Source organism: Crocuta crocuta, unplaced genomic scaffold (genome assembly GCF_008692635.1).
Source record: "Crocuta crocuta isolate KB4526 unplaced genomic scaffold, BGI_CrCroc_1.0 scaffold258, whole genome shotgun sequence".
In the NCBI taxonomy this organism is placed as follows: Eukaryota; Metazoa; Chordata; class Mammalia; order Carnivora; family Hyaenidae; genus Crocuta; species Crocuta crocuta.
Genome location: NW_027532842.1, coordinates 6,105,349 through 6,132,537, shown reverse-complemented (window position 1 = coordinate 6,132,537; position 27,189 = coordinate 6,105,349). Strand labels below are relative to the sequence as shown.

The window sequence follows — 27,189 nt, the reverse complement described above, 5'->3', positions numbered from 1 at the left end:
GGTAAGGTTCCACGTTCATTCTTTTGCATGTGGATGTCCAGTTTTCCAGGCCCCATTTGTTAAAGAGACTGTCCCGTCTCCATTTAGGTGGCCTTGGCACTCATGTTAAAACATAAGTCATTTGACCATATATGTGGGGGTTTATCTCTGGGCTCTCTATCTTGCTCCATTGGTCTATGTGGCTGTCTTTATGCCATTATTGATTATTATAGCTGTAATTGACTATTATACTGCACTGTATATTATACACTGTATTGTGTATTGCACTCTGTATTGATTATTATAGCATTGTCATATGTTTCAATATCAGGAAGTGTGACCCCCTCCACTTGTGTTCTTTGACTATTGCTTTATACATCACAAAATTAATTTTTCAATTTTTAAATTAAAAACAGGTGGGAAAGTCACCATATTACAATATGGACATATTTTCATAGTCACATGAAAATGGAAGTTAGGCAAATACTGAATATACCTTAGCATTTGAGATAATTTACCTGCTTTTAAATAAAGATTTTTCTTCAACCATACAGATTTGCTACTACAATATCTAATTTCATAAAATAATTGCATCTATCTTGCTCTTTATAAATTTGGTCTGCAAATTTATTCTCCAAACCACTATTTTGTCATAGAAAAAATATATTTTGAAATATATTTACAAATAAACACTGTTTTTTAAAATTTTTCTTTAATGTTTATTTTTTGAGAGAGACAGAGTATGAGCAAGGGAGGGACAGAGAGAGAGGGAGACACAGAATCTGAAGCAGGCTCCAGGCTCTGAGCTGTCAGCACAGAGCCTGACGCGGGGTTCAAACTCACAAACCGTGAGATCATGACCTGAGCCAAAGCGACACTTAACCGACTGAGCCACCCAGGCTCCCCTAAATAATCACTGTTAATATTTGGTATATAATATGCTTCCAGATTTTTTCAATGCAAATACATAATGTAAATTATTTTAGCTGCTTTGGTAAAAAAAAAAAATCTGAAAGGATCTATACCAAAATGTGTTTGTACAAAATGGAATTATGTTATTCACCTTTCTTTTTTTTTAACCTACTGATACATATACTAGATCTACGTCATTGTTTCTTCAAGGCCACTTTATATTCCATTGCCTTGGGATGACCGTGGTTGGTCGTATCTACTGCTGTATGCTGAAAGTGTGCCTTACTGGGTTTTTTTTTCTTTTTATAAATAACACCATGATTGCATTGTTAATACAGCGTCACCCCCTTGATTGTATCTTTAGGATAAATTTCAAAAAAATGAACTTACTGGTCAAAGGATATATAAACTATTTTCTGGGTTCTCATGGCATGTTGCTATGCTGCCCTCGTACAAGTGGCCTTTTATAATGCCACTGGCATCCAGACACATGCCTATTTTGTCTGCGCTCACTAGAGTTCTAAGTAAAAATGGTACATTGTCATTGCAACTTGCATTTACTTGATTAGTTTAATGAGGTTAAACGTTTTAATGTTAAAATTTTTTTTAATTTAATTGCATCGTGCTTTTCCGTTTTCACTGAAATTTTTAAATTGTGGAATGTTCTTTGGGAATTAATGTTTTTGCCTGTTTCTATTACAGACAATACTATGATTAGGACCATTTTTCAGGTTTCTTTTGCCCGTTAACTATGTTGATGGTGCTTTATTTAGTTTTGCTCTTCAACTGTCTTTAATATTGTGCGCACGTGTGTGTGCGTGCGCACCTGGATGTGTGTATGCGTTTGTGCACGTGTGTGTGGTAAAAGCTGTTATCTCTTCCATGCCAACTCCTGAATTTCTTGTCATGCCTAGAAAAATAACCCCGTATGAAAATTACATAAGTATCTCCCTACATTTTTCCATTGCTTTTGTAGTTTGCTTGGCTTTTCTGGTCTCTGAATTCCAGGTGTTTAAAAACTAGCACTTGATTTACGAGGGGTTTTGTCGCTTAACTTACAACAGAATTGCCAAAGACCACTGATTTCCTATTCCCTCCCCAGACCACCATCTCAGTGTGGATGGGCTGAGTAGAATTTACAAAGTCATATTTAGGAGAACTGATATTTCTTACATGTTCACTGCCTCTAAGGATGTGTCTAAGCCACTGCTGTATTTAAGCCTTTGAGTTGCTTTTTAAAAAAAGTAGAATTGGTACTTTATAAATTCTCGTGGATCTGTTAGCTGCGGCTTTGAGCGTAGAAGGAAGAGCTAACGAGGATTGTTTTCCTTTCTCTTCTAGATTTTATAGGAAGACAAAACTCGTCGGTTTTCAGGACATGGAGTGTGTACCTTGCGGAGACCCTCCTCCTCCTTATGAGCCGCACTGTGAGTGAACTCCAAAGGCTGTTAGAAACCTTTCTGTGGTTAGCAGACGGGGCACAGTCTCTCTCTGTGCTGGGGCTCGTCATGTGCATTCTTTTATCAAGCTTCCGGCAAGATCTGAAGTTCTTTTGTTGTGTGCCCCAGTCAGCCAACTGTGTCCCTTGACGTGACTCCCAGAGTGAAATACAGACATGTTGCTGCCGCTTCTTTCATTCAGACTCTTATCTTTCATTTTAGATACAGAACTCAGGCGACTCCAATTAACTAGGTGATCCAAACCCTAATGCGTAACCTTTGCCTTGGCCCCAAGAATTCCTGTGTTTCCCCTTCTTAGTCCCCAGGCATGGTCATGTGGTGGCTTCCCTGCCTTTCCAGAAACATTCCTCTCCATGAATCACCTGCTCTCATTAACATATCATCAAATTAAATATCCCCTCCCCTCATTCACTCCTTCATTCTTCTCATTTCACAAATAGGAAGAGAGAAGCCATTGCATGGCAGAAATACAACTCTCAGTGGGAACAGTTTGCCTTTTCTTCTTTGAATTAACACTGATCTTTTTTTTTTTTTTAAATCAGATATCTCCTTTGGATAGAAAAGGTATTTGTTACACAAGTTCTCAATTTGCATTGATCTTGAATAGGAAGGAGGGTGGCTTCTCACTTTTCTTAATCCCACATACAGATCTGGCCGATGGGACCCCCCAGGTGCTGGGCCAGGAAAGAAATCAGCAGGTGGGCTCGGGGGTGCCCAGGGCCGTCTTTGCTGAGCAGGGCTCTCCGTGAGCTGTGTTTTGGGTCCACAGGCACCAGTGTGCAGCAGGGAGGGTATGAGAGGTGCTTGATCCCGTGCAGAGTCGCTCCTGCCTTTCTGGGGAGCGTGGCGAATGTATATGTTTGGGGTTCTGCTTGGACATGTTCTCGCTTCTTTCTGTGGCAAAAGCATCCTCTGAACTAACTGAAAGAGACTGTGTTATTGACAAGGCCGCAAGGTCTTTGTGTTTTCAAGAATATCATGTAATTTGCAATCCATATTATGGTCCTGTACCAAAATGCACTACTTTCTATTCTTCATTTAATGTAGTAGAAAGGCACAAAAAAAAAAAATTCTAAGCTTTATAGAAATGTGTATTGACCCTCTTTTTTCTTTTTAATGTTTTATTATTTATTTCTGAGAGAGAGAGACAGCGTGAGCAGGGGAGGGCCAGAGAGAGAGGGAGATACAGAATCCGAAGCAGCCTCCAGGCTCTGAGCTGGCTGTCAGCACAGAGCCCAATGCGGGGCTCGAACCCACGAACCATGAGATCATGACCTGAGCTGAAGTCGGATGCTTAACCGACTGAGCCACCTAGGAGCCCCTTGACCCTCTCTTTTATAATATGCTAACATTTGCCAGATAATTCGTTGCATTTAACAAACGCAGTATTGACTGTTACGTTTCAGCCATAATAGGGAAACTGTTGTTTCCCTTAACTTTCCCGCTGTCCTGTGATCAGCCTAAATTTATCAACGAGGACCCCAGGGCCAGAAAGGTGAATCACTTTCCATTTTGGCTGGAAAGTGGCGGAGACACACAGACAGACCCTGGTCTGTCTAGTGCCAAACATTGTGTTCTTACCACCACACTCTTCTGTCTCCCGAAGCAAAGCAAACATGTAATCTACTACATGTTGGCTTTTTGTTTGCTTTAATATTCATCATTAAACAAAAACTTTAAAGATCAACCATAGGGGAGATAGATACTTTATGCTACACAGCCCGTAAAAGGACATGTCATGTTGCCAATTAAAACAGGGCAGCGACCTGGCCATGCCTGAGGGTCAGCTCAGCCGTCATTTTGCCCGGAAGGCAAAGTAAGATCATGTACTTGATCCCAAACTACCATTAAAAGATTTAGTAAAGTAACTGCTATTGCCTAGTTTAGAGCTGGAATGTACTAGGGTTATTTTTTCTCTTTAATTTACTCAGTTTAAATTGAATACGATCTGGTCATAAGTCTGAGGCACTGGAATTTTTTGCCTCTGGGGATCTGGCTAAGCTCGGACATCATAAATTAGTCTTGAAACCTAGTTTTCACATTTAACTTCTAATGTGTTGTAAAGCCCTGAGTAAGGTACAATTTGAAAAGAAAATTAACGAGTTTAGTTTATATGTACAGATTTATTTCTCCATAAATGCAACTTTTTAGAAAGCAAAGCAAAACAAATTACTTTTCTGAGTGGGAAATGCTGTGTGCAAAGTAATAGGCTTTCAAATCATGGAACAAGTGTCTGGTGGTCTTTCATGAGTGCTAATCCTTATCTCTGCAAAGGAAGGCTTGCTGCCTTTGGCATAGTTCTTGGGAATCATTCCAGGGCACACACAACTCATCTCCTCAAAAGAGATCTTGAAGTCTTCTGGGGGGAGTTATGTAAGGTACCTTGTGTTTTCATTTCTTCTACTTTAAGGATTTCAACTCATCCACAAAGAACTACTTCTGCAGTGATTTCTTTCCTGCTGAGGAGTTCCTGTTTTATTTAGACTCCGCTGTAAGGAAGTGACCCCACTCAGGCTGCCTCAAATAATGGGGTTTGTTTTGAGGATGTACATGGTAGTGAGAGGCCAGCACGTCTCTGAACTTGGGGACAGCCCTTACTTAGGACCTGGGGCAGCGCTGGAGTCTGGGAGTGGTCAGCCGCCCTGCAGCGGGAGGCTCTGAGTCCCGCCCTGGGTTCTGGTCAGCACCACGGTCGCTCTCTGAGCCTGCGGGGACGCTGTTTATGTTTCCTCATTTCCCCCCATGCTTCCAAGGGACCGCCTTGGTCTGTACTTCCGGGTCATGCTTCTGAAGGAGAGAATCTGATTGGCCAAGAGACATGTCATCGTCCTGTAGGGCAGAGCCTTTTTCATTTAACTGTTGAGCAAGTATTTGAGTGCCTCCCTGGGGCCAGGCACACAATGATGGCTAAGTAGACCCCAACTCTTTTCTTCTTGGAGCTTATGGTATAGTAGGGGAGTTGTCAAATAACTACCCCAAATTAAACAGTGTTCAGATACTACCCACATGGATGCAAAAGTGTGATCAGCCCGTCCTGTGCCCGGACGGATCTGTGGTACTCTAAGAATGAGTAGTGGATAATGATGTAGGAACATTAGGGGAGACTTCACAGAACCATGACTTTCAAGCTGTGATCTAAAGGGCCAGTTAGAGGAGTATGAGCCAGAAAGGGAGACTAAACAGGAGGCCAGGGAAGGCCGAGGAGGCCAGGAGAGTACGTGGAGCGTCCTGCTGCCATCGGTCGCTGTGTGCAGGTCGAGTCAGTTGACACTGGAAATGCGAAATGTCCTTTGGACGTAGAACCCTGGAGGTCTGTGATGACAGCGACAAGCACCATCTTAGTGAGTAATGGAAATGCAACCAGATTATAGTGAAACGACAAGTTAACGTAAGGGGAGGAATAGAGATGATTATGGACAATTGTCCAGAAGTTTGCCTGTGAAGGTGACCCGGGAATATGCAGGCAATGACGGGTTTTGTTTGGTTTCATTCCTTAGGTTGAGAGACGCGTTTGCTTGTTTGCAGGATGAAGGGAAAGGTCAAGAGAGGCTGACTGTTTTATATGAGAGAACACTGGAATGATCAGTCACGTAAGGTCTGCTGCAAAAGGACCCTGAAGCATAATTGTCGGGTCGCCCTTCTCTAGAAGGAGGGAGTGCTCCCTGCTGTAAGGAGAGAAGGGAGCGTGGATCCAGTGAACATGGACTTCTGCGGTTGGTGGCAGGGGGGCTCATCGACTTGGCTTCTGTGTGTGTGGAGTCAGAGACACCGTTTTCTGCCAAGTCGGGCTGGAGCCAAGGAACTGAGAGGCTGGAAAAGCACAGGTCTTTGAAGTTCTCATTACAGAGTGTGGGAGGGACGTTGATTTGAGAAAATAGTGGGTTCTCTTGAGGACCAAGAGTCCAGATGAAGTCTGTGGTCATAGCAGGGCATTGTGTGCTTCACGTATGGTGTCCGAAGACACTTGTGCTGCAGGGGTGACTCAGGCCACCCCTGCAGGTGCCCAGCACAGATGTAAGTTGTGCCCTAAATGTGTAACTTATAACAAGTCACAAACAAGTCGTGAAAATACGGTCTGTATTAGTAACACAAGAATAGTTTTAAATAGGGGCGCCTGGGTGGCTTAGTCGGTTAAGCGTCCGACTTTCGCTTAGGTCATGATCTCGCAGTTCGTGGGTTCGAGCCCCGCGTCGGGCTCTGTGCTGACTGCCAGCTCGGAGCCTGGAGCCTATTTCAGAGTCTGTGTCTCCCTCTCTCTCTGACCCTCCCCTGCTCACGCTGTCTCTCTCTCTCTCTCTCTCTCTCTCCTAGAAATAAATAAAAATTTAAAAAAAAAAAAAAGAATAGTTTTAAATAAATCTCAACACATTTTCTTACGTTGATGTAATACCTGAACATACCAAAGTAGCGCCTTAACAGAAACACAAGACTGAAAACTTCCCACATTTCTGTCAACTCTTCAGGGGGCCACATACCACATTTTCTTTATCCGTTCATCCATCGATGGACACTTAAGTCGTTTCATGCTGTGGCTCTCATAAATAATGCCACAGTGAACATGGGGTGCAGACAGCTTTTTGACTTAGTGTTTTCATTTTCTTCAGGTAAATACCCAGCAGTGGAATTGCTGAGTCATACAGTAGTCCTATTTTTAATTTTTTTGGGAACCTCCATACTGTTTTCCACAAACTGGCTGCACCAGTTTGCATTCCCACCAGCTGTGCCAAGGGTTCCCTTTTCTCCACATCCTTGCCAATGTTTGTTATTTTTTGTCTCTCTGTTAATAGCCATTCTAACAAGTGTGAGGTGATATCTCATTGTGATTTTGATGATGAGTGATGTTGAGTTCATGTACCTGTTCATGAGCGATGATGAGTTCATGTACCTGTTGGCCTTCTGTATGTCTTCTTTGGAAAAGGTCTATTCAGACCCCTTACCCATTTTTATTCAGGTTTCTTTTTGCTCTTGAGTTGTATGAGTTCTTTATATATGTTGGATATTAACCCATTATCAGAGAAATGATTTGTGAGTATCTTCTCCCATTCAGTAGGTTGCTTTTTCATTTTGTTGATGGTTTCCTTTGGTGTGCAGAAGCTTTTTTAGTTTGATGTAGACCCGCTCGTTTGTTTTTGCTTTTGTTGCTATTGCTTTTGGTGTCAGATCCCCAAAATCATCACCACAAACCAATATCGAGGAGTTTATCGCCTATTTTTTTCTAGGAGTTTTATGGATTCAGGTCTTACATTTAAGCCTTTAATTCATCTTGAGTTAATTTTTGTATATGGTGTTAGAAAGTGGTCCACTTTCACTCTTCTGCATGTGGCTGTCCAGTTTTCCCAACACCATTTATTGAAGAGACTGTCCTTTCCTCATTGTGTAGTCTTGGCTCCTTTGTCATAAATTAATTGACCTCATATATGTGGGTTTCTTTCTGGGTTCTCTATTCTGTTCCATTGATCTGTGTACCTGCTTTTACGTGAATACCATGCTGTGTTGATTACTCTAGATTTGTAGTACAGTTTGAGGTTAAGCACGGGGGCACCTGGGTGGCTTAGTTGGTTAAGCGTCCGACTTTTGCTTGTGTCATGATCTCGCGGTTCGTGGGTTCGAGCCCCGCGTCGGGCTCTGTGCTGACTGCCAGCTCGGAGCCTGGAGCCTGTTTCAGAGTCTGTGTTTCCCTCTCTCTCTGACCCTCCCCTGCTCACGCTGTCTCTCTCTCTCTCTCTCTCTCTCCTAGAAATAAATAAAACATTAAAAAACTTAATTAAAAAAAATGAAATTAAGAAGCATGTTACCTCCAGCTTTGTTCTTTTTCTCAAGATTATTTTGGCCGTTCAGGGTCCTGTGCTTCCATACATAGTTTAGGAAGGTTTGTTCTATTGCTGTGAAAAACTTGCCATTCGAATGTTGATAGGAACTGCATTGAATCTGTGCATTGCTTTGAGTAGTGTGGCCATTTTAACATGAACCCTTCCACCCTGTGAGCCCGGAATATCTCAGGCGGATTATCAGTAGAACTACATGAACGCAGATCCAGAAACACACCTGCCACAGAGTTAGCTCAGCAATGACCGGCTGGCAGTGATGACCGCACCTGCCCTGCAGCCCACCCCAGCCCAGGTGTGCTGCTTGGAGGATGTGGAGGTGGGGGCTTGTCCCACGTGGGGAGGATCTCAGGATGCCGCTGGCTTTGGATGCTGTTTTGCAATCACCACGGGCAGGTGAGCAGTGAAGGATACCTCGGAAAGGGGCTGCGGTCGACTTTTGTGTTTGATTACTTGAGCGGCAAGAAGACCAGGCTGAAGCACCCTCCGTAGGCTGGCCTCTTTCCTCTCTGTGCCCAAGGCCTCACGCCGCGGGACTAGCAGTAGCCGGTTCAGCTTCGTCCCCTCAAAGCAGCCATGGATGTGTGAAGGCGATTGATTAGGCCACTCATCTCCTCTTTGCCAGCTCATCAATAGCATTAATTTGTGAGAAGGACGGTTGGGCACTGGGCACGGAGCACGGGGTGATTAGTGACATCAGTGTAAATTGCAGCTCAATCACAGGCCCCATTTACATAAAAGTCCCGGCTTAGGGCTTTGTTCCTCATCGCTTTTATCTTCGCTTCCTAAAAATATGCACCCATTTAGAGCATTCAAAGGAAATCGGGAAAAACACACAAGAAATTTTAGAAGAACTACATCCTGCCCTAGGTCTGATAAGAAATGCAGATTTTGTGTGATTTCTTTTAGCAATGTTTACTTAATTTGGAACAAATACTGTGGTTGGAACACATGGTTTTGAAAAAATTCAAAGCGGTTTTTCATCCAGCGCAGCTTTATTTAAGTGTGTTTAACCTAGATGTTTGCTTTGTTCTTGGGGGCTTTGTAAAACAAGCCACGTGATTCTAAAGAGATAAGTGACCAGATAAGTCGCTGTGGGGGGCGGGGAGAGAGAGAAAGCAGGAGCTAAGTTGGCCTGCAAGTATTTAGGAGTTTTACGCGGCTTACCAGCCTCAAAACACAGCCGGCCTCTGCACCAATTCGTAATAAATGACAGCCTTAGAAAATGATCGTTTTTCAAAAGAAACTGGACACCTTCCAAATAACAGACAAAAGTAACATCAAAATAAACCCTTAAAAGAAGTGTTTGCCCATTAAAGATAACTTTTTTTTTCTATGACTATTGTAAGTCTTTTTTTTTTTTTTATAAATGTTTTATTTATTTTAGGAGAGAGAGAGAGAGAGAGAGAGAGACAGCGTGAGCAGGGGAGGGTCAGAGAGAGAGGGAGTCACAGACTGAAACAGGCTCCAGGCTCCGAGCTGGCAGTCAGCACAGAGCCCGACGCGGGGCTCGAACCCATGAGCTGCAAGATCATGACCTGAGCCGAAGTCGGAAGCTTAACCGACTAACCCACCCAGGCGCCCCATCTTTAACCACTGATTTTTGAAAATTAGATGTAATTTTGGTGTATGTACTGCTTTGTAGCCTTTCTCTGCTTGTGCTGTAATTTTTTTCATATACTATCTTAGCATTATTTTAATGGCATTATTGATTAAAGGACCATTTGGGTATTTGGGCTACATTTGGATTTTAAGGCTGCTCTGTTACACATATTGTGATGTTCACACCTCTGTGCGGATGAGTGCCCACAGCTTATGCGCCCAAAGGTATTCATGTTCGGTGTGCAACTACTGCGATGCCATTTGAAAGTAAGGGTGCCTGGGGGCGCCTGGGTGGCATAGTCGGTTAAGCGTCCGACTTTCGCTTAGGTCATGATCTCGCGGTTCGTGGGTTCGAGCCCCGCGTCGGGGTCTGTGCTGACTGCCAGCTCAGAGCCTGGAGCCTGTTTCAGAGTCTGTGTCTCCCTCTCTCTCTGACCCTCCCCTGCTCACGCTGTCTCTCTCTCTCTCCTAGAAATAAATAAAAATATTTTTAAAAAAATAAAAAAATAAAGTAAGGGTGCCTGGAAAAGCGTCTTTTAACAAAAACAAAAACAAATTTAAAAGGAAGTAAACTGCAAGTGTTTTGAAATGAGCAGCGTATGACACGTCCTCAGGTTTTCCCCAGAAGGGGAGGAGGAGGCAGAGGAAGAGACCTTGCCTTTGGTGAATTACAAGTGCACTTCAGCTTTTCTCTGAATGTTTTTGGCAGATAAACCACTGCAGTTAGAAACCCTGTTCCTGGTATTCACACAGAACCCAGTGCCCCCCATCCTGGGCTACTTGAACACTCACCGAATCTGATCAGAGGAAATGGCTATGTGAGGGGCTTGCACGTAAATCCGGGAGTATTTTGCATTTGCTTTGGAACCATGATGTGATTTTCATTCTCTCTCTGGATATTCATTGTTTCTGTAGCGGAGCTCTTCTGATGAGCTTGCTGATTCTAGGTGGCCTGACTTCCCGGGCACTCCCGGGGCCCTCTGCACACTGGGTGCACCAGGCCACCGTGTGCTAACGAAGGGTTCCTTGGACCCCGAAAGTCGTCTGTGGTCCTCAGGCCAGCCAGTGCGTTGCCGCCACGGGTCGCGTGGACGGAGACTGGCTTTGGGGACTGTTGCAGAGGCAGATGGGCAAGCGCCCCTGTGTCTCCGGCGCAAGTGGTTACCGCAGCAGAATAGGGGACCTTCCCCAGGAGAAGTCGTCCAAGTGTAGCTGTTCCCCGTGAAACAGAACTTTCAGGACAGGGGACCGGAAGGCGATGAGATCAAAGAAGACGACACACCGCTGGCTTGTGCAGACGATTACGGAGGGGAGGTTGCCTCTGCTCTTCACTCACTCACCTGTCGGTTAAGGTGCTACTGCGCGTCTCTTCTTGCCCGCTCTACTCACCGCTCTTCCCTAGGATCTCCCTTTCTTTTTGTCGCTGTTACACAGTTGCATTATTTTATTGGAAAATGGTCTAAAACAGTAGTGGCTAAAGGTTGCTTATGTGGAAACCAAAGAGCCAGAAGTCAGCCAGTTTCCCCGCCGAATCCCGGCACAAGAGCGCACCTTTTTGGCCCTGCCATGGAATCCGTCAATTTTTTGTCCTAAGCATCCCTAATGCCAAGCGAAGCGGCCACGGTGGAGGGAGGAAGGGAGGGAAGGATCCAGCAAGGCAGAGATGGGGAAGGCAGGAAGCAGAGGCCTGCGGTCCAGCGAGGAGGAGCTCCAAACCAGCTGGGATTTTGCGCCATTTAGCACAGTGCCGGCCCTGTGGGGGTCCTGGGGTTATATAGCCCTATATATATAGCCATAGCCCTCCTTTCTGGGCCCCGAAAAGGAGGTGGGGAGATGATAAAATTTTATTTGTTGAAATCTTTTTAAGAAAGCAGAAAGCCATCACTATGCTTTTAGACGGATTTCCTTAGGAAATGATTAATCCTTTGTTAAGCTCATTTGCTTCCCGAGCTGAGCGGCGGATATCTGTAAATAGGTTGAAAATGTGTTAGAGCAAAATCCTCCTTTGCCAGGGATGTTGGAAACATAGCTGGACAGTCTAAGTGTGTTGGCCTCGGGAGACGAAAAGAGTGCTATTGATGCTACCGCTTCGTACGATTAGGTAGCTGTTTCAAATATTTGTCTTCGCCCCAGCCTCATTCAAGTTATAGAAATCAAGACTTCTTCAGGGGCGCCCGGGTGGCTCTGTCTGTTAAGCACCTGACTTTGGATTGCAGCTCAGGTCACGATCTCATGGTCCGTGAGACCATGTGTGAAAAAAAAGGAAAGGAAAGTTTATATGCCTCGCCTGAGTCAGGTGACAGTGTCCCCTGAAGGTGGAGATGCTTAGGAGCTGGAGATGCAGAAGGGGCCCCCGGGCTGTGATCTCGGTAGCTGTCGGTTCTCACCCAGTCGGCTCTAAATCGGACTCCGCTGCCCTTTATCTGCAGTCTCTTTGAAACATTTAAAGTCAGTGAGCCGGCTTAAATATTTACTCATGAAGAAACAGGTTGTGGTTTGTTGAAGGCCATCACTAAATTAAATGAATGTGAGATTAAGTGCAGTTTATTTAAAAAATATGAAATCCCACAGGCCTGTTTCACAAAGTTGCGGACTTTTGCAAATGGAGCAGTGCTTTGTGTGTGTGTCTGTTAAATGCTTACCGTCTAAATAAATGTGGAGAAAGCGTTCTGATGGATTGTACCAAACCCGTGGTGGAAATCCTCAGCGTTTAAGCTTGGAAGGCTTTCCCCTTCCTACAGGGGGACGTTTATTCCCAGGAGGTAGTATGTAAGGGCTCACGGGGCCGGGAGACCTGGGTTTGGTCCCCTGGGGACTCAATCCTGGAAAGGCCTGGAATATGTCGCCTTCACCAATGGATGGATATCTTTTGTCTTTAAACAAGGGTGAATGCGTCTGGCCACTTCCTCCATCAAATGCTTGAGGAGGGGGATTTAATTTGAGGCACGTCATTTTGAGGAGGAAAACGAGAAGCACTGGGAGAGTGGAAAACGGCAAAGCTTGAATTCTGAAGGGAACCAGATATTTCATCTGCATTTCTCAGCCTGAGCTTGCAGTACTTCTCTGTGCAGCCCCAGAGAAGAGGAGCCAGGATTAGAACCCAGGTTGGCCCGATGCCACAGACAAGCAGGCTTAATGTTGACCTCTCCACGTGAACTTGGAAGGACCTCTTTTATTCCTATGAGAGAGTTTAAAAATAATTTTTAAATTAAGAAAAAACTGGAAACTGTAAATGAAATGTAATTGAGTCCTTCTACTGGAAGACAAAGCGTAAAATAACTCAAATTTGGAAAAGGTAGTCGAAAGTCAAAATTGAAAGCTTGAAGTCATCTAGCAAACCGGAATTAGGTTTTTCAAGATACCCTCCGACTTTGGGGGTTTAAAATATTCTTTTGACTGCTTTTTAAAATTATTTTGATGATCTCAGAGAAATTATTTTGTTTTCATGAAAGTCTTGTCTGTATTATTAACCATGCAGCCATTTTCTTAAATATTCAAGAAATATCTTTTCTCGATACTTACACAATTATAATTAAAGGGAGGGGTGTATTTCTTTTAAACTGCTGCAAAAGAATTTTTTAACTTAATTGAAATATGACTGACATACAAGAAAAGGCACGTTCGGTGAGTTTTGACAGATGTATGTACCCGGGTAATCATCTCCCCAATAAAGATGTAAAACATTGCTGTCATTTCTCTCAGAAGAGCAGTCCTGTGAACGGACAACTTTGCAGGAACCCCAAGAGGGTTCTTTTGATCTGATTTACCGACTCTCTTGAAGATGTGGTGTAGACACCTTTCTGTTCGCTTGCATTTAAGAACATTTATGCACGTCTGTATTAGCGTTTTCTGACACGAGACCCAAGCATTATGGCGCGAAATGTCGCATTTTGTCTTTCGGGGAGCAAAATCTGTCAAAGTGGAAAACGTCATTGGAAATCAGTCATTTCGTATGACCAGTGGTCGTGCAAGGCGTGCTTTTCTTTAAAATGAAAAACAAGAATTGCTTTTTGGTATTAGGCTCTTTAACTCAGGCAGCGTGTCAGGAGTACTTCTGGGTGCGCCACGTGGTATAGACACAGCGGCGTCATCGTAAAAGGCATCTCTGCGACGTCCGAGGTGACTGTGGTCAGCGTGTCCTCTTGTTCATGGACAGGTGCGTCCTTCCCTGAGCCCCGAGGTCGTTACTGGGGGCCCCGCAGTGAAACACACAGATGAAATTCTCAGCCCTCACGCACGTGGCATTCTGGTGCTCCTGAGAAGGGCTATCGTTTAAAATAAGGTGGTCGGGGAGGCCTAACTAGAGAGATCCTAGACAGACCCCTGGCGGAGAGGGGGAGGGAGAGAGCGAGACAGTGAGCTGGGGGCTGCGAGTGGGGCAGAGGCCGCGAGCAGTGAGTGGAGCGGATGGACTTGGGGCGAGGGTGTGGGCCTCGTAGCTGGTGGGCCCTTGTAAAGACCCCAGTCCCACTTAATGTAAAAAGTCCTTCTGGGGGCGCCTGGGGGCTCAGTCGGTTAAGAGTCCGACTTCAGCTCAGGTCATGATCTCGCGGTTCATGGGTTTGAGCCCCGCGTCGGGCTCTGTGCTGACAGCTCAGAGCCTGGAGCCTGTTTCGGGTTCTGTGTCTCCCTCTCTCTCTGCCCCTCCCCCACTCATGCTCTGTCTCAAAAATAAATAAAAACTATTTAAGAAATTGTTAAAAAGTCCTTCTGGCGGCTGTTGTGAATAGACTTGAGGGGAGCGAGGGAAGAAAGGGGAACTAGCGAAACAGTCTTTTCAGATGAGAGAATAAACAGGCCTTCCACCCTTTCCTCAAGATCTAATTATTACCTTAACTTATTTAGTTTAACACATTTAATTGCAATGCATTTAATTAATTTAATTATTGGTTATATTAATAACACAATACCTATTCTATTTCGCCTGCTCTTTGTGATGCCCAAGAAAATCACAGAGGAATATTTTTTTCCGAAAGTCGGGGAGGTCACTCATTTGGAAGAGGTTCACTTAAGATTTCACACCCGTCTCGTTCGATGTTAATTCATCATAACTGGTGTCTATTACTTTCGGGCCTAGGCACGCAGGCAAAGCTCTGAACAGTAAAGTCGGGGGAATTTCTATCTAACGTCCAATCCTAATTAGTGCTGAAAGGACACCTCACCTAACCACCCACTTTGGTCATCCCAGGACCAGTGCGGACCAGTACCCGCTTCACGTTTCTCACGCGTTAGCTCACGCACCCTCTTCCCCGTGAGGAGGAAGGGATTTTGAGTCCTGGCCCAGCACCAGCTTTCAAACCAGACATTTAGCTTTTCTGTGACCGGGTTTCTGCTGCACCAAATGAAGATTCTAATTGTGTTGAAAGAGGAAATAAAGCGTTGGTCGAATTCCTGAATCTGCTTCGTGTTCCAAGCTACACAAGAGTGGGCTTTACCCACTTTACCACAAGTTCTGTCCACTCTAAAACTATAAATAAGTTAGTAGCAGAATCATTTCTGCCGGACTAGGAGATAACAAGAAACACAGTCTTAATCCAGATTTCCTTTTCAGGGTAGACCTAGCTGTATTGAGCTCTGCACAGATGTAGATGCCTTATTTTTTCGTAGTTGGAAGTTAATGGGCGGAAATCATTCTGAGTTTCATCATCTTAGAGTAATTTCACAGGAGGTTACATCTTTAAATACTGCAGCGAGGTAAATAAAAATTATCCACCCTGCTAATAACAGGGAACCTCACAGTCACAGGACGCGGAGTCCTTAGGTGAAAGTGCCTCTCTTGAACCCTGCCTTCCCCACTCTGAGGCCCAATGAACAAGGTCACGCTTTTACAAGGACATGGAGCCCAGGCGCCTGAATGGAGCCTGGCGCCCGAAGGGTTAAGCGCTCTGTGCAGGGAACCCAAAGACAGAGGCCCAGTTTCACATCTTTGCTCCAGTCCCCGTTGAAGCAAAACAATTTTGAGCCTGTGTGTCTTTCAGGCCACAGTAATGCGTTTCCTTTATGGCATCCTCTGTGCTCCGCGGTATAGATGTTTAAGCGCTTCATTGTTTCGCCGGTCAAGGAAACAAGCAGAGCAAGCCCTTCTAGGACTGCGGGGTCATGAAAGACAAAAAACCTCCTCGGAAGCAGGAACCAGGGGTTTCACTTCATCGTTTGTGCGGAGAACTTCTACAGACACCCTGCTGCTATTGTGTGGCTTATAATGTTTCCAGGGTTAATTACGGTGTTGATCATAATTAAAGCACCGAAGACGCAGGCTTGTAATGCACCGAGTGCTGAAGAGAACGTCAAGGTAATGAGCTCGCTCCTGGCATGACAGGCTTCCTCTGAACAGCACGTGGCCGTGCCGGGCTCCAGTTGCCCCCGTGGACTGATCTGTGGGTGGCGAGGGGCTGCCCTTGACCTTCCGGCCCCGCGAGAACTGCCTCCTCTGCTCCTCTCCTCTCTTCCTTGTCCCTCAGAGACACGCGTGGGAATACTCGTCCTGTTTGCCCTGGTGGGGCCCAGACCTCTCAGCCAAGTGACCTGAAGCGGAATGACCAACAGCAGAAACCAAGTCCAGGGAAGTCATTTACCGAGTCTCCACTACTGTGACGTCAGCCCCCCGTCGGGGATGTTCTCCCTTCCCGGGATGCTTTCCATGCCGTGCTTGAACTTGGGCATCTGCTCTGACCTCCAGCCCCTCACGTCACTCTCTTCGGCCTCCCTGGCCTTCACAGGGGCCTTTCTGTCTGTTGCCAGACTGAACGCCTCACCGCCAGCCCAGCCCCTCTCTCTGAGCAGTGCTCCCCACCCTTTCGTCTGCTCGGCCCTACTCACACCTGCTCTGGCCCTGTCACCAGGCGCTGAGTGCCCTCAAATCCCGGGTCCCTTTACTTTCATTGCTGCATTTCTGATAGTACTTTCGATGACATATGCATCTTAAAGAGCAAGAACTCGCTCTCTTGTTCATCCATAATTCTCTTTTGTCCTGTTGAAAAGAAATACAGCTATTTGACTAAAATGTCTTATAAATGCAGTTAATTTTCATTTTCTGAATAGAAACATTCACATTTTGGACTAAGAAATAAAATCCACATGTATTTATTTCTTTTATTTTTTTCTTAATGTTTTTTATTTGTGAGACTGAGCATGAGCAGGAAAGGGGCAGAGAGAGAGGGAGACACAGAATCCGAAGCAGCTTCAGGCTCTGAGCTGTCAGCACGCGGGGCTCGACCTACGAACCGGGAGATCATGACCTGAGCCGCAGTCGGACGCTTAACTGACTGAGCCACCCAGGCGCCCCTAAAGCCACACTTAAAGCAATTTTTAAAAATCTCTGCCACTCACTGTTGGTAGCGGAGTCAACCGTGATGGAGTAAGCGCTCGGCCGTACCCACACCCCGGGCTGACTTGTGCCCTTCTCCCCTGGGGCCTCCCCACCAGTGCCGGGGAGCAAACCATGAAGAATTATGGCTCCGAGTCCCCAGCCACTACCGTCTGGTCCACACAGAACAGGCTCCTGCATCCGGCCGGTGGTCCGCACNGGCCGCGGGGAGCCGCTGGGAAGGGGTGGTGAGCGAGAAGCAAGGTGGTGGCCGTCGGGAAGAGGAGGAGAACGACCCAGGTATTTGGGAAGTCGACCTCTCAGAGCAGCGTTCGGTGCCGGACGCGCAGGAGTGTTCTAAAGTCACTGTTTCTAGCGGCGTAAACACGACATCCTTACTGGGGGTTTTCGGCTTAGGAGCAAGACAGAACTTCACGGCATGATAAGAGCCCTCTGTACTCACGGAGCACCACCACCCCCTTTGTGGTGTGAGTCGGCGTCTACGCCGGTCAGTGCAGAGGGGTCCGGGTGGTGCCGCCTGAGAGGAGAAAGGAGCTGGCGGCCCAAAGACTGTTGACGCGTGCCGTCAGAGGCTGCGTATTGAGTTGCAGGAGGTTTGCCTGGAAAATAAGGGTCTCAGTTGAGCTGGGAACCAAGCCCGTGTCTATACACACCAACCACAGACTTGGTGACTTCTGCCTTATTTCTCTTTCAATTTCTTAACTGTTTATATTTATTTTTGAGACAGAGAGAGACAGAGCATGCGTTGGGGAGGATCCGAGAGAGAGGGAGACACAGAATGCGAAGCAGGCTGTGCTTTGCTGACAGTCAGAGCCTGACTTGGGGCTCGAACTTGTCAACCGCGAGATCATGACCTGAGCCGAAGTCGGAAGCTCAACTGACTGAGCTGCCCGGTGCCCTTTCTGACTTATTTTTTAACATCAGTTTTTGTAAACTCACAGGTTAGCAGTTAAGGTCAGAAAACGCACTGGGCTGTGTTGATGAGAATTCGAAACTACCGAATCCCTACTTCATTTTGTACCATCAGCTTATTGCCAGATAAATGCTGTCACAGACTTCCTTGACTACTACCACGTGGCCAACTTTGAGAGAGGGTTCTACTCTCCTGGTAAAAATAAAAAGGTAAATCAAGCAGAGCGAAGAGGCACAGGATAAAATATCACTAACATTGGATACAGTTTTCCATTGGTCGCTGTGTCCTGCTTATAGATGCTCTTCTGGGCCAGACGGGCTTCCAGTCACCTCCCTCCTCACCACCTCTTCCTTCTCTTGACTCCTCTCAAGTGTGAGCCCTTCTCTTCCCATGCTGGCAGTCCTAAACGTCAAAGATGTTCGTCTGAGTGTCACCAACCCAGCCTCATGAATGGAGTCAAATTCCCTTGCCCCTGTAACTGGTCTTTTTTTCTGCCATAATTTTGCAATACGGGGAGACCATTCATTCAAATGTTGGCAGTAGAACCAGACAAATGTATGTATCCATGAGAAAACATAGATTTCTTCTCTGCGTCTTCCTTTCAGACATCATTCCCATACATCCCTCTTCCTTCGGTGCCCCTTTTACTACATGTGGTTTAAATATGTACCTTGTTTTCCCTTAGTGCTTGTTATGTTTCTGTTTGTCCGTCACTGTGTCGGTAATAAGTCCAAATCCTTGTCTTGGTGCTCAAGGAGGTGGGAAGAAAGAAGAATCGTACTATTTTAGTTTATTCTCTCCAAATATCTATACCCATAACACTTCATATAAACCTTTGAAAAAATCTGGAAATCTTGCACAAAAATTATACTCCGTGTGTACTATCAGCTTGCATCTCATTCATGGAGAATTCTCGACAAGATGTATTTAAGGAAAAGTAAGTGCAGGTCCCATTCTTTGTCTTCTGTGCCTCTCAAGTGAGAACATTATCTAGGGGTTGCTTTAAACTCTTGGCAGATATGCCCAAGTTTTGTATCATCAGAGGTATCACTGTAACTAACAGATAATTAAATTTTTTCTTATTTGCTTATCAGAGTTGTTTGGTTGGTTGGTTGGTTCGTTGTTTTTTTGTGTTTTTTTTGAGAGAGAGAGAGAGAGAGAGAATAAATCCCAAGCAGGTTCCACGTCCAGCATGGAGCCCCACATGGGACTCAGTCTCACGACTGTGAGATCATGACCTGAGCCAGAATCAAGAGTCAGACCGTTAACCGACTGAGCCAGCCAGGTGCCCCTCAGATTTTTTTTTCTTTAGAGGTTTTTGTTTTTTCCTAAAGGATTTTCTTAGTAATGGTTTTACCATTTTAGTCCCAATATTCCTTGAGGTTTAGGTATTTTGTTAATTGTTGCTTACTGTTCTTTAACATTGCTCAATGTTACCAGTTAGATCATATTGGTAAGATTCTGGGATCCTTCCGTAAAAGCAGGAGGGGCTATGTCTTGTGTAAGAAATGCACCTAAACTTCCGGCGGGGAGCTATTTTGGTTTGTTTTTATTGTTAATTTTCCTTCTGAACTTTCCAGTGCTCTAGGGGTGTGTTATTAGGACACATACGTGCTCATTCCATCAATTTATTCAACGGCCTGGCTGCCATGTAATGTCAACCTGGTTAAGAGAGACAGTCCAATTCTGACATGATAATAATTACCACATAATGTCTGATTCTGAGTAGTAACGGGGGAAAGCATGGCTGACTAACACAGAAGTTTTACCATGTGAGGTCCTCTACTAACCCTTTAAACGCATGATTTCATTCAGTTCTCACAAAAATCCTGTGAGGTGGCCGTTGTTCTCTCCTGATTTTATCAATAAGGAAATGGAGGCGAAAAGTCGTCATTGACGATCATATGGCAAAGTGGGGACTCGAAATCCAGGCTGTTTACAACAAAGGTCTTAACAGTTAGAATGCGCAATGTTTTACAGTAAGTTTTTTGTTTGAAAAAAGCCATGTTTCTAGTTTAAGTTTATTTTATTTTGAGAGAAGGAGTGGGGGGAGGGATAGAGAGAGAGGGAGAGAGAGAGAATCCCAAGCAGATTCTGCACTCTCGGCATGAGGCCAGATGCGAGGCTCAAACTCACGAACCGTGAGATCATGACCTGAGCTGAAACGAAGAGTCAGATGCTTAACCGGCTAAGCCACCCAGACGCCCCTTTACAGTCTGTTTTAAAGCAGGAAAAGACATCAGGAACAAAGGATATACAGGTACGCTGATATACAGGTATCACATATGGACCCGTGGAGGGTCCTTTTTAAAGATTTAATCAATAGTCCTTCAGGAGCAAAGTGCTTAAATGGGTTGAGAAGCAATGCTTCCGGTTCCAGTAGTGCCTGCCCCCAGCAGAGCCGCCGGCAATTAGCAGCCCAGGCCTTTCTGTGTGTTTGCTACTTCAGTTCTCACTTATAAAATCAGTTTCATGTAAACACAACCGGAATATGCTCTGATGTATGAGCTGTTGACCAGTAGAATCTGCTCATTTAGTTTGTTATTAGGTATATTAGTACATCTGGACAGTCATTGGTTCCATTTTCTGCTTCATCAGTGAGTCTAATTAAAAACAACTATCCAGTATAATTAGCATATTGATGCTGCACCCTTATCTTTAACCCTTTGATTCATAATAGTGTTCTGTCAGAACCAAATTATTAACAACCAATTGCCTTTTTTTACTCTCTGAGAGATCATTTAACACTCCTCACTTCAGTGAAGATTTCCTAAGAGCAGAGACAAAATCGCAAATAAGAACTGATAACTGATAGACCTGTTATTTAAAGCATGTTATGCTTTCCCAGTTACACATCTGTTCTAAGAAACTGAGCACAATGTTTCGGTGACAGCTTTCCGGAACACTTTATTGCCTTTTAGGCTCCGATGTTCATAACTGGTGTTTTCACTGCAATATTTGCACCTTTCCTTCTGTAATTTAGAAGGTGATCATAGAAAAACTGGAATCATTTCAAAATACTGACCACAGCCATATATTTTAAGTTTATTTTTAAAATAAGTAAACATTAAAATAAACATACTCTGTCTTATAGCAAGGAGTAATATTCATTATGAATCTCAGGGATATTACTATTTAAATGACTTCAGTTAAGCATATGAGAATAAACATAAATGTGAAGTACACTCCTTAGTCCTTTAAAATTAAGAATGGATGCAATTGTGGGGCACCTGGGTGATTCAGTTGGTTGAGGTCCAACTTCAGCTTAGGTCATGATCTCGGAGTTCATGAGTTCGAGACCCGAGTCTGGGTCTGTGCTGACACCTCAGTGCCTGGAGCTTGCTTCGGATTCTGTGTCTCCCTCTCTCTGTCTGTCCCTCCCCCACTCATGCTCTGTCTCTCTCTCTTTCTCTCTCTCTCTCTCAAAAATAAATAAACATTAAAAAAGATTTTTTAAAGAATGGATGCAGTTGCATTTCCCCCACCCCTCTGACCCCCCAAGATGGGCATTTCACATTTTCTTCATGGTTTCCTCCCTACAAACATGGTAACAGGCTGACAATGACAATAAAATCATGATGGGCAGGCAGCCCAGAGGAAAAAGAAATTGATGAAGTCAGAGCTGCCAGATGGAGAGTTCGTTCCAATAGCCTCAGTGGGTGCTCCCAGGATCACCTGCTCTGCAGAGCTCTGAATGCCGGAATCACCTCTGTCCCAGAATGCCACGGTCGCAGAGCCCGTCGGTGCCATTGCAATAGACCGGGTTTCATAGGGATGGATTTTGGGGATTCCAAGGATATCCTTTCACAGTCCCCTTTCATTACCCTCAGTGACGCTTAGATACAACTTGGCCAGGTGGGAAACAAAGTTATAAAAGTTAACTTCCTAGGGGCCGACTCTGTTTATAATAGAGCCGTATTTGTGAATCATCTCATGAGTATTAAAAGAAAGCAAGCTTGGGGCCATTTTGGGATTCTGCCTTGATTCACTTGCATTTAAATCACCAAAGGACAGGCCATTAGTGTGTGGGCTAGAAGGGAACTTAACAAGGAGTGAAGCTCAGAAGTTGTGTTTATCAACAGACACAGTTACGGTGTGGCATAAGGAAGGAGAAGGCCTGCAAAGCTGCACTATTTTTTGCTGTGCTCTCAGTTCAAAAAGGAAAGTCCATAGAAACATTTAGAGCACTAACTTGGAAACTCAGCTCTCAAACATGTTTGAAAACTGGCCTGACCCCAGGAACCTTTGGTTCTACACACCCACAACTGTGTGTTCTAGATACAGGAGTTAGAAGACACTCTGGCCAATGTTTACTAGTCTCAGATGCTGGAAAACAGAGACGTCAAGCTAAAATTACATATATTTGGGTGATGCTTCAAAAGTAAAGTCAGAATGACTCCTTGGGAAAAAGATGCAAATCCTAGTCTGATCTTTCTAGCATTCATTGGAAAAATGACTTTTTTAATGTAAATAATCTTGCATAAGCAGTGGGATCTGGCTTAAGTCATGATTACTGTTTATTATAAACTTCCACTGTGCTTTGCTTCTGTAATTTTACTTTGTGACATCATATTTTTAAGTCACATTTTGGTTTCATCTTAACTCAAAAATTTATTCAACAGTAAATTGGTAAGTAGCTACAGTGAACAAGGTCACTAATTTTTTAAAATCACGAACCTACTTAACTTCCTGCTGGACTGTTAAAATTTGTTTCCTATAATCAGTCCCTAAAATAAAATCCCATGATGTACCCTAGTTATTTAAGAATGAGAAGAATTCATCCCATTAAACTTTGGTTTACTACTTCCTTCTTGAAACGCATTCTTTTCCAGGCTTCCTTAACACCGTTCCTGCTTGTTTTCTTCTGATCTCAGAGGCTAACTCCTCCTTTTCCGTCAGATTCCCTAAATTCACAATGTACCTGGGTTCCATGCTAGGTCCTTATCTTTAACAACATTATATACAGAAGGGCTTTTGACAACCCTTTGGCTTTGGGTATCTGTGCACTCAGGATTTTCAAATCTGTATTTCGTATAGCCATCCGCCAACTCAACAGCTCCACATGGGTAGATAATAGGTATCTCAAACTTAACATTTCAAAACAGAATTTTTTATTTCTTACCTTCCTCCACCCCCCCCACCGTCTCTCAAGTTTTCAGTCTCCCCCAATATTAGTACACAGCACCATAATTTGCCCAGTGGTTTATAGAAACCTACGCATCATTCTTAATTCCATCTTGCCTGGAGTCTAACTCACATTCAGTATATCCAGTTGCTCTTACAAGCATTTCTCAAATATGGCCAGTCGACCACTCCTCTCTGGCTGCAAGCTCAGCTCGACCCATCATCATGTCGTCTGGACCACTCGTGGCCCCTTCTGCCGGGCATCCTCTCTCCCTCTGCTGGTGCTCGTCTCTAAAGTGTAAGACAGAGCTTATCACCTTCCACCTCTGAAACCCTCCAGTCACTTCCATTTTTTATGGTGATAGAACGTGCCATTTGGAAATGTACAGGTCAGTGGCGTTACCTTCATCCCCAGTGTTGTGCAACTCTCCCCTCCGTCTGCTTCCATAACCCTTCGTCAGTCCAGACGGAAACTCTGGCGGTCACGCAGCCCCTCCCTGTTCTCCTGGTGACGTTGAACCTGCCCTCTGACTCTATCACCTTGCTTATTCTGCATATTTCATACAAGAGGAATTACATCGATGTTTCCCCTTTTGTGTCTGGTTTCTTTCACTTAGCATAATGTTTTCAAGATTTGTTTCTGTCATAGCATGTATCAAGGTTTCACTCCTTTTTAAGGCTGGATAACCCTTCCACTTTATGTATACACCACATTTGTGTTATCCAATCATCAGTTGATAGATGACTGGGCTGTTTCCACCTTGTGGCCATTGTGACTAATATTGCTGTGAACAGTGGCATAGAAGATCTATTTGAGTCCCTGTTTTCTATCCTTCTGAGTAGATACCTACGAGTAAAAGTGCTGGTTGTAGGGTATTTCCACGTTTAATTTTTGGAGAAGCTGCCACATTGTGTCCTCCAGGGATTATATCACTTATGTTCCCACCAGCAACCTACACACCTTTACCAACAACACTTATTTTCTGTATCATCGTCATCCTGGTAGGTGTGAGGTGGTATCTCACTGTGGTGTTTATTTGCATTTCCCTAATGATTAATGATGTTGCGTATTTTTTCTCGTACCTATTGGCCATCCATATACCTTTTTTGTAGAAGTGTTGGTTTAAGTACGTGGCCCATTTTGGATTGCTTACCTTTTTGTTGTTGGCTTGTAGAAGTTCTTTATATATTCTGAACACTAAACACTTCCCAGATACGTGGTTTGCAAATGTTCTCTCACATTTTGTGGCTTGTTGCTCAGGGTTCTTGATGGTGTCCTTGAAGCACAAAAGTGTTTGAATTTCATAAAGCCCAGCCTATCCCTTTTTAATTTCATTGCCTGTGCTTTTGGTGTATATCTAAGGAACCATTGCCAAATCCAAAGTCATGGACGTTTTCCCATTTTTTCCTTCTAAGAATTTATAGCTTTCAACTTTCAGATTTAGGTCTTGGATTCATGAGACTCTTCTTTCCCTCATTGAAGCGTTTTGGTGTCCTTGACAAAAATCAGTTGACTGTAGGGGCACCTGGGTGGCTTGGTTGGTTAAGCGTCCGACTTTCGCTTAGGTCATGATCTTGTGGTTCGTGGGTTCGAGCCCCGCATCGGGCTCTGTGCTGACTGCCAGCTCAGAGCCTGAAGCCTGTTTCAGAGTCTGTGAGTCCCTCTCTCTCTGACCCTCCCCTGCTCACGCTGTCTCTCTCTCTCTCTTAGAAATAAATAAAAACATTAAAAAAAAAAAGAAAAGAAAAAGAAAAAATCAGTTGACCATAGATGGACGAGCTTATTTCTGGACCCTTAATCATATCCCATTGGTCTGTATGTCTGTCCCTATGTCAGTACCATACTTTTCTGAATCCTACAACATTTATAGTAAGTTTGGAATTTGGGAAGTGTGAACCCTCCAATTTTTTTTTCAAGATTGTTTTGGCTTTTTAAGGTTCCTTGAAGTTCTGTATGAATTTTAGGGTTTTTTTTTTCATTCCTGCAAAAAAATGCTGTTGGGATTTTGATAGAGATTGTATTGAATTGTGCATATCACTTTGTTATTTTTTAGTGGGCTTTTAACTTAAGTCTGTACTTTTTTTTTTAAAGTAAGCTCTGTGCCCGAGGTGGCTCAGTCAGTTGAGCGTCCCACTTGGACTCAGGTCGTCATCTCAGGGCTCATGAGTTCAAGCCCTGCGTCAGGCTCTGTGCTGACAGGTCAGAGCCTGAAGCCTGCTTCGGATTCTGTGTGTACCTCTCTCTTTGCCCCTCCCCCACTCTCACTCCATCTCTCACTCTCACTCTCAAAAATAAGATAAAACAATAAAAAATAATAATGATAACATAAAATAAAGTAAGCTCTATTCCCAATGTGGGGCTTGAACTAACGGCCTAGAGATCAGAGTTACATGCTTTACTGAGTGAGCCAGCCAGGTGCCTTGTGAGGGTCACTGTGGGTAGTACTGTTATTTTAACAATACTGAGTATTCCAGTATATGAATGTGGGATGTCTTTCCATTTATTTTGCTCTTCTGTAATTTCTTTCAACAGCATTTTGCGATTTCCCATGTACAAGTTTACGCCTCCTTAGTAAAATTTATTCTTGAGCATTTTAATCTTGATGATATTACAAATTGAATTATTTTCTTAATTGTCTTTTTTGGATTGTTCATTGCTAGTGTATGTAAATACCCCTTTTTTTGGGTGGTGATTTGTCTCTAAAACTTGACTGAATTTGTTTATTATCTGTGCTATCATTTTTTTGTGGAATCTTCAGGGGTTTCTATGCGTAAGATCAAGTCATCTGTGAACAGAGAAAATTTGGTTTCATCCTTTCCAATTTGGATGTCTTTTCTTTCTTTTCCTTGCCTCACAACTCTGGCAAGGGCTTCTAGCACCGTGTTCAATAGAAGTGGTTAAAACAGGCTTTCTTGTCTGGTCTTCCTGATGTCAGGGAAAGCGCATTCCGTCTTTGAGCATCATAAACCTTTATCATGTTAAGGAAGTTCCTTTGTCTTCCTAATTCAGTATTAAAAAAATTTTTTTAATGTTTACTTTTTTATTTTTGAGAGAGAGTACACGTGCATGAGGGGAGGCACAGAGAGAGAGGAGAGAGGGAATCCCAAGCAGGCTCCACACTGTCCGCACGGAGCGAGACACAGAGCTCGATCTCACAGACCATCACACTGTGACCTGAACTAAAATCAAGAATCAGACGCTCAACTGGCTGAGCCACCCATGTGCTCCTTTCTCCAGTATTTTTATCACGAAGGGGTGTTGGATTTTGTCAAGTGCTTTTTCAGCATAACTGAGATGATCGGTGTTTTATTTCTTCCCTTTCGTTTCATTATTATTTCACTGATTTTTATGTCCTTAATCATCAGTGCCTTTCTGGGTTAAATCCCACTTGGTCATGGTGTGGGATCCTTTAACATGCTGCTGAATTTGACTTGCCATTATTTTGTGGAGGGTTTTTGTGTCTGTCTTTATAAAGGATTTTGATCTGTAGTTTTCTTTCTTTGTAGTGCCCTTATCTAGGGTTAGCTCTATCAGGGTAATGCTGAACTCATCAAAAGTGTTTGTAAGTGTTCTCTCTTTTTCTTTCTTTCCTTTCCCTTCCTTTCCCTTCCTTCCCTTCCCTTCCCTTCCCTTCCCTCCCCTCCCCTTCCCTTTCTTTCTTTCCTTTTTTTTGGAATGATTTGAGAAGGTCTGATGTGAATTCTTCTTTAAATACTTGGTAGGGAGGTACCTGGCTGGCTCGGTTGGTTAAACGTCCAACTCTTGATTTCCTGTGAGGTCATAATCTCAAGGTTGTGAGATCAAGCCCCACATTGGGCTCTGCACTGAGCGTGAAGCTTGCTTGGGATTCTCTCTCTCCCTCTGCCTGTAACCCTTCCCCGCCTGTGCATGCAATCTCTCTCTCTTTAAAAAAATTATAAAAGTACATACATATATACATACATATTTGGTAGAATTCACCAGTGGAGCCATCCAGTCCTGGCCTTTTCTTTTTGGGGAGGTTTTTGATTACTGATTTCATCTCCTTACTTCTAATAGGTCTCCTT

General features: G+C 44.1%; 1 protein-coding gene across 1 annotated transcript in view; it reads left to right on the top strand.

Moving 5' to 3' along the window:
• The window catches only part of TNFRSF19 (TNF receptor superfamily member 19), a 91,020-nt gene that overhangs the window by 42,321 nt on the left and 21,510 nt on the right, over positions 1 to 27,189 (top strand). The window contains exon 5 of the mRNA XM_077745424.1: positions 2,233 to 2,318. Within this exon, the coding sequence (XP_077601550.1) occupies positions 2,233 to 2,318 (86 nt within the window). The remainder of the gene's footprint in view (positions 1 to 2,232; positions 2,319 to 27,189) is intronic.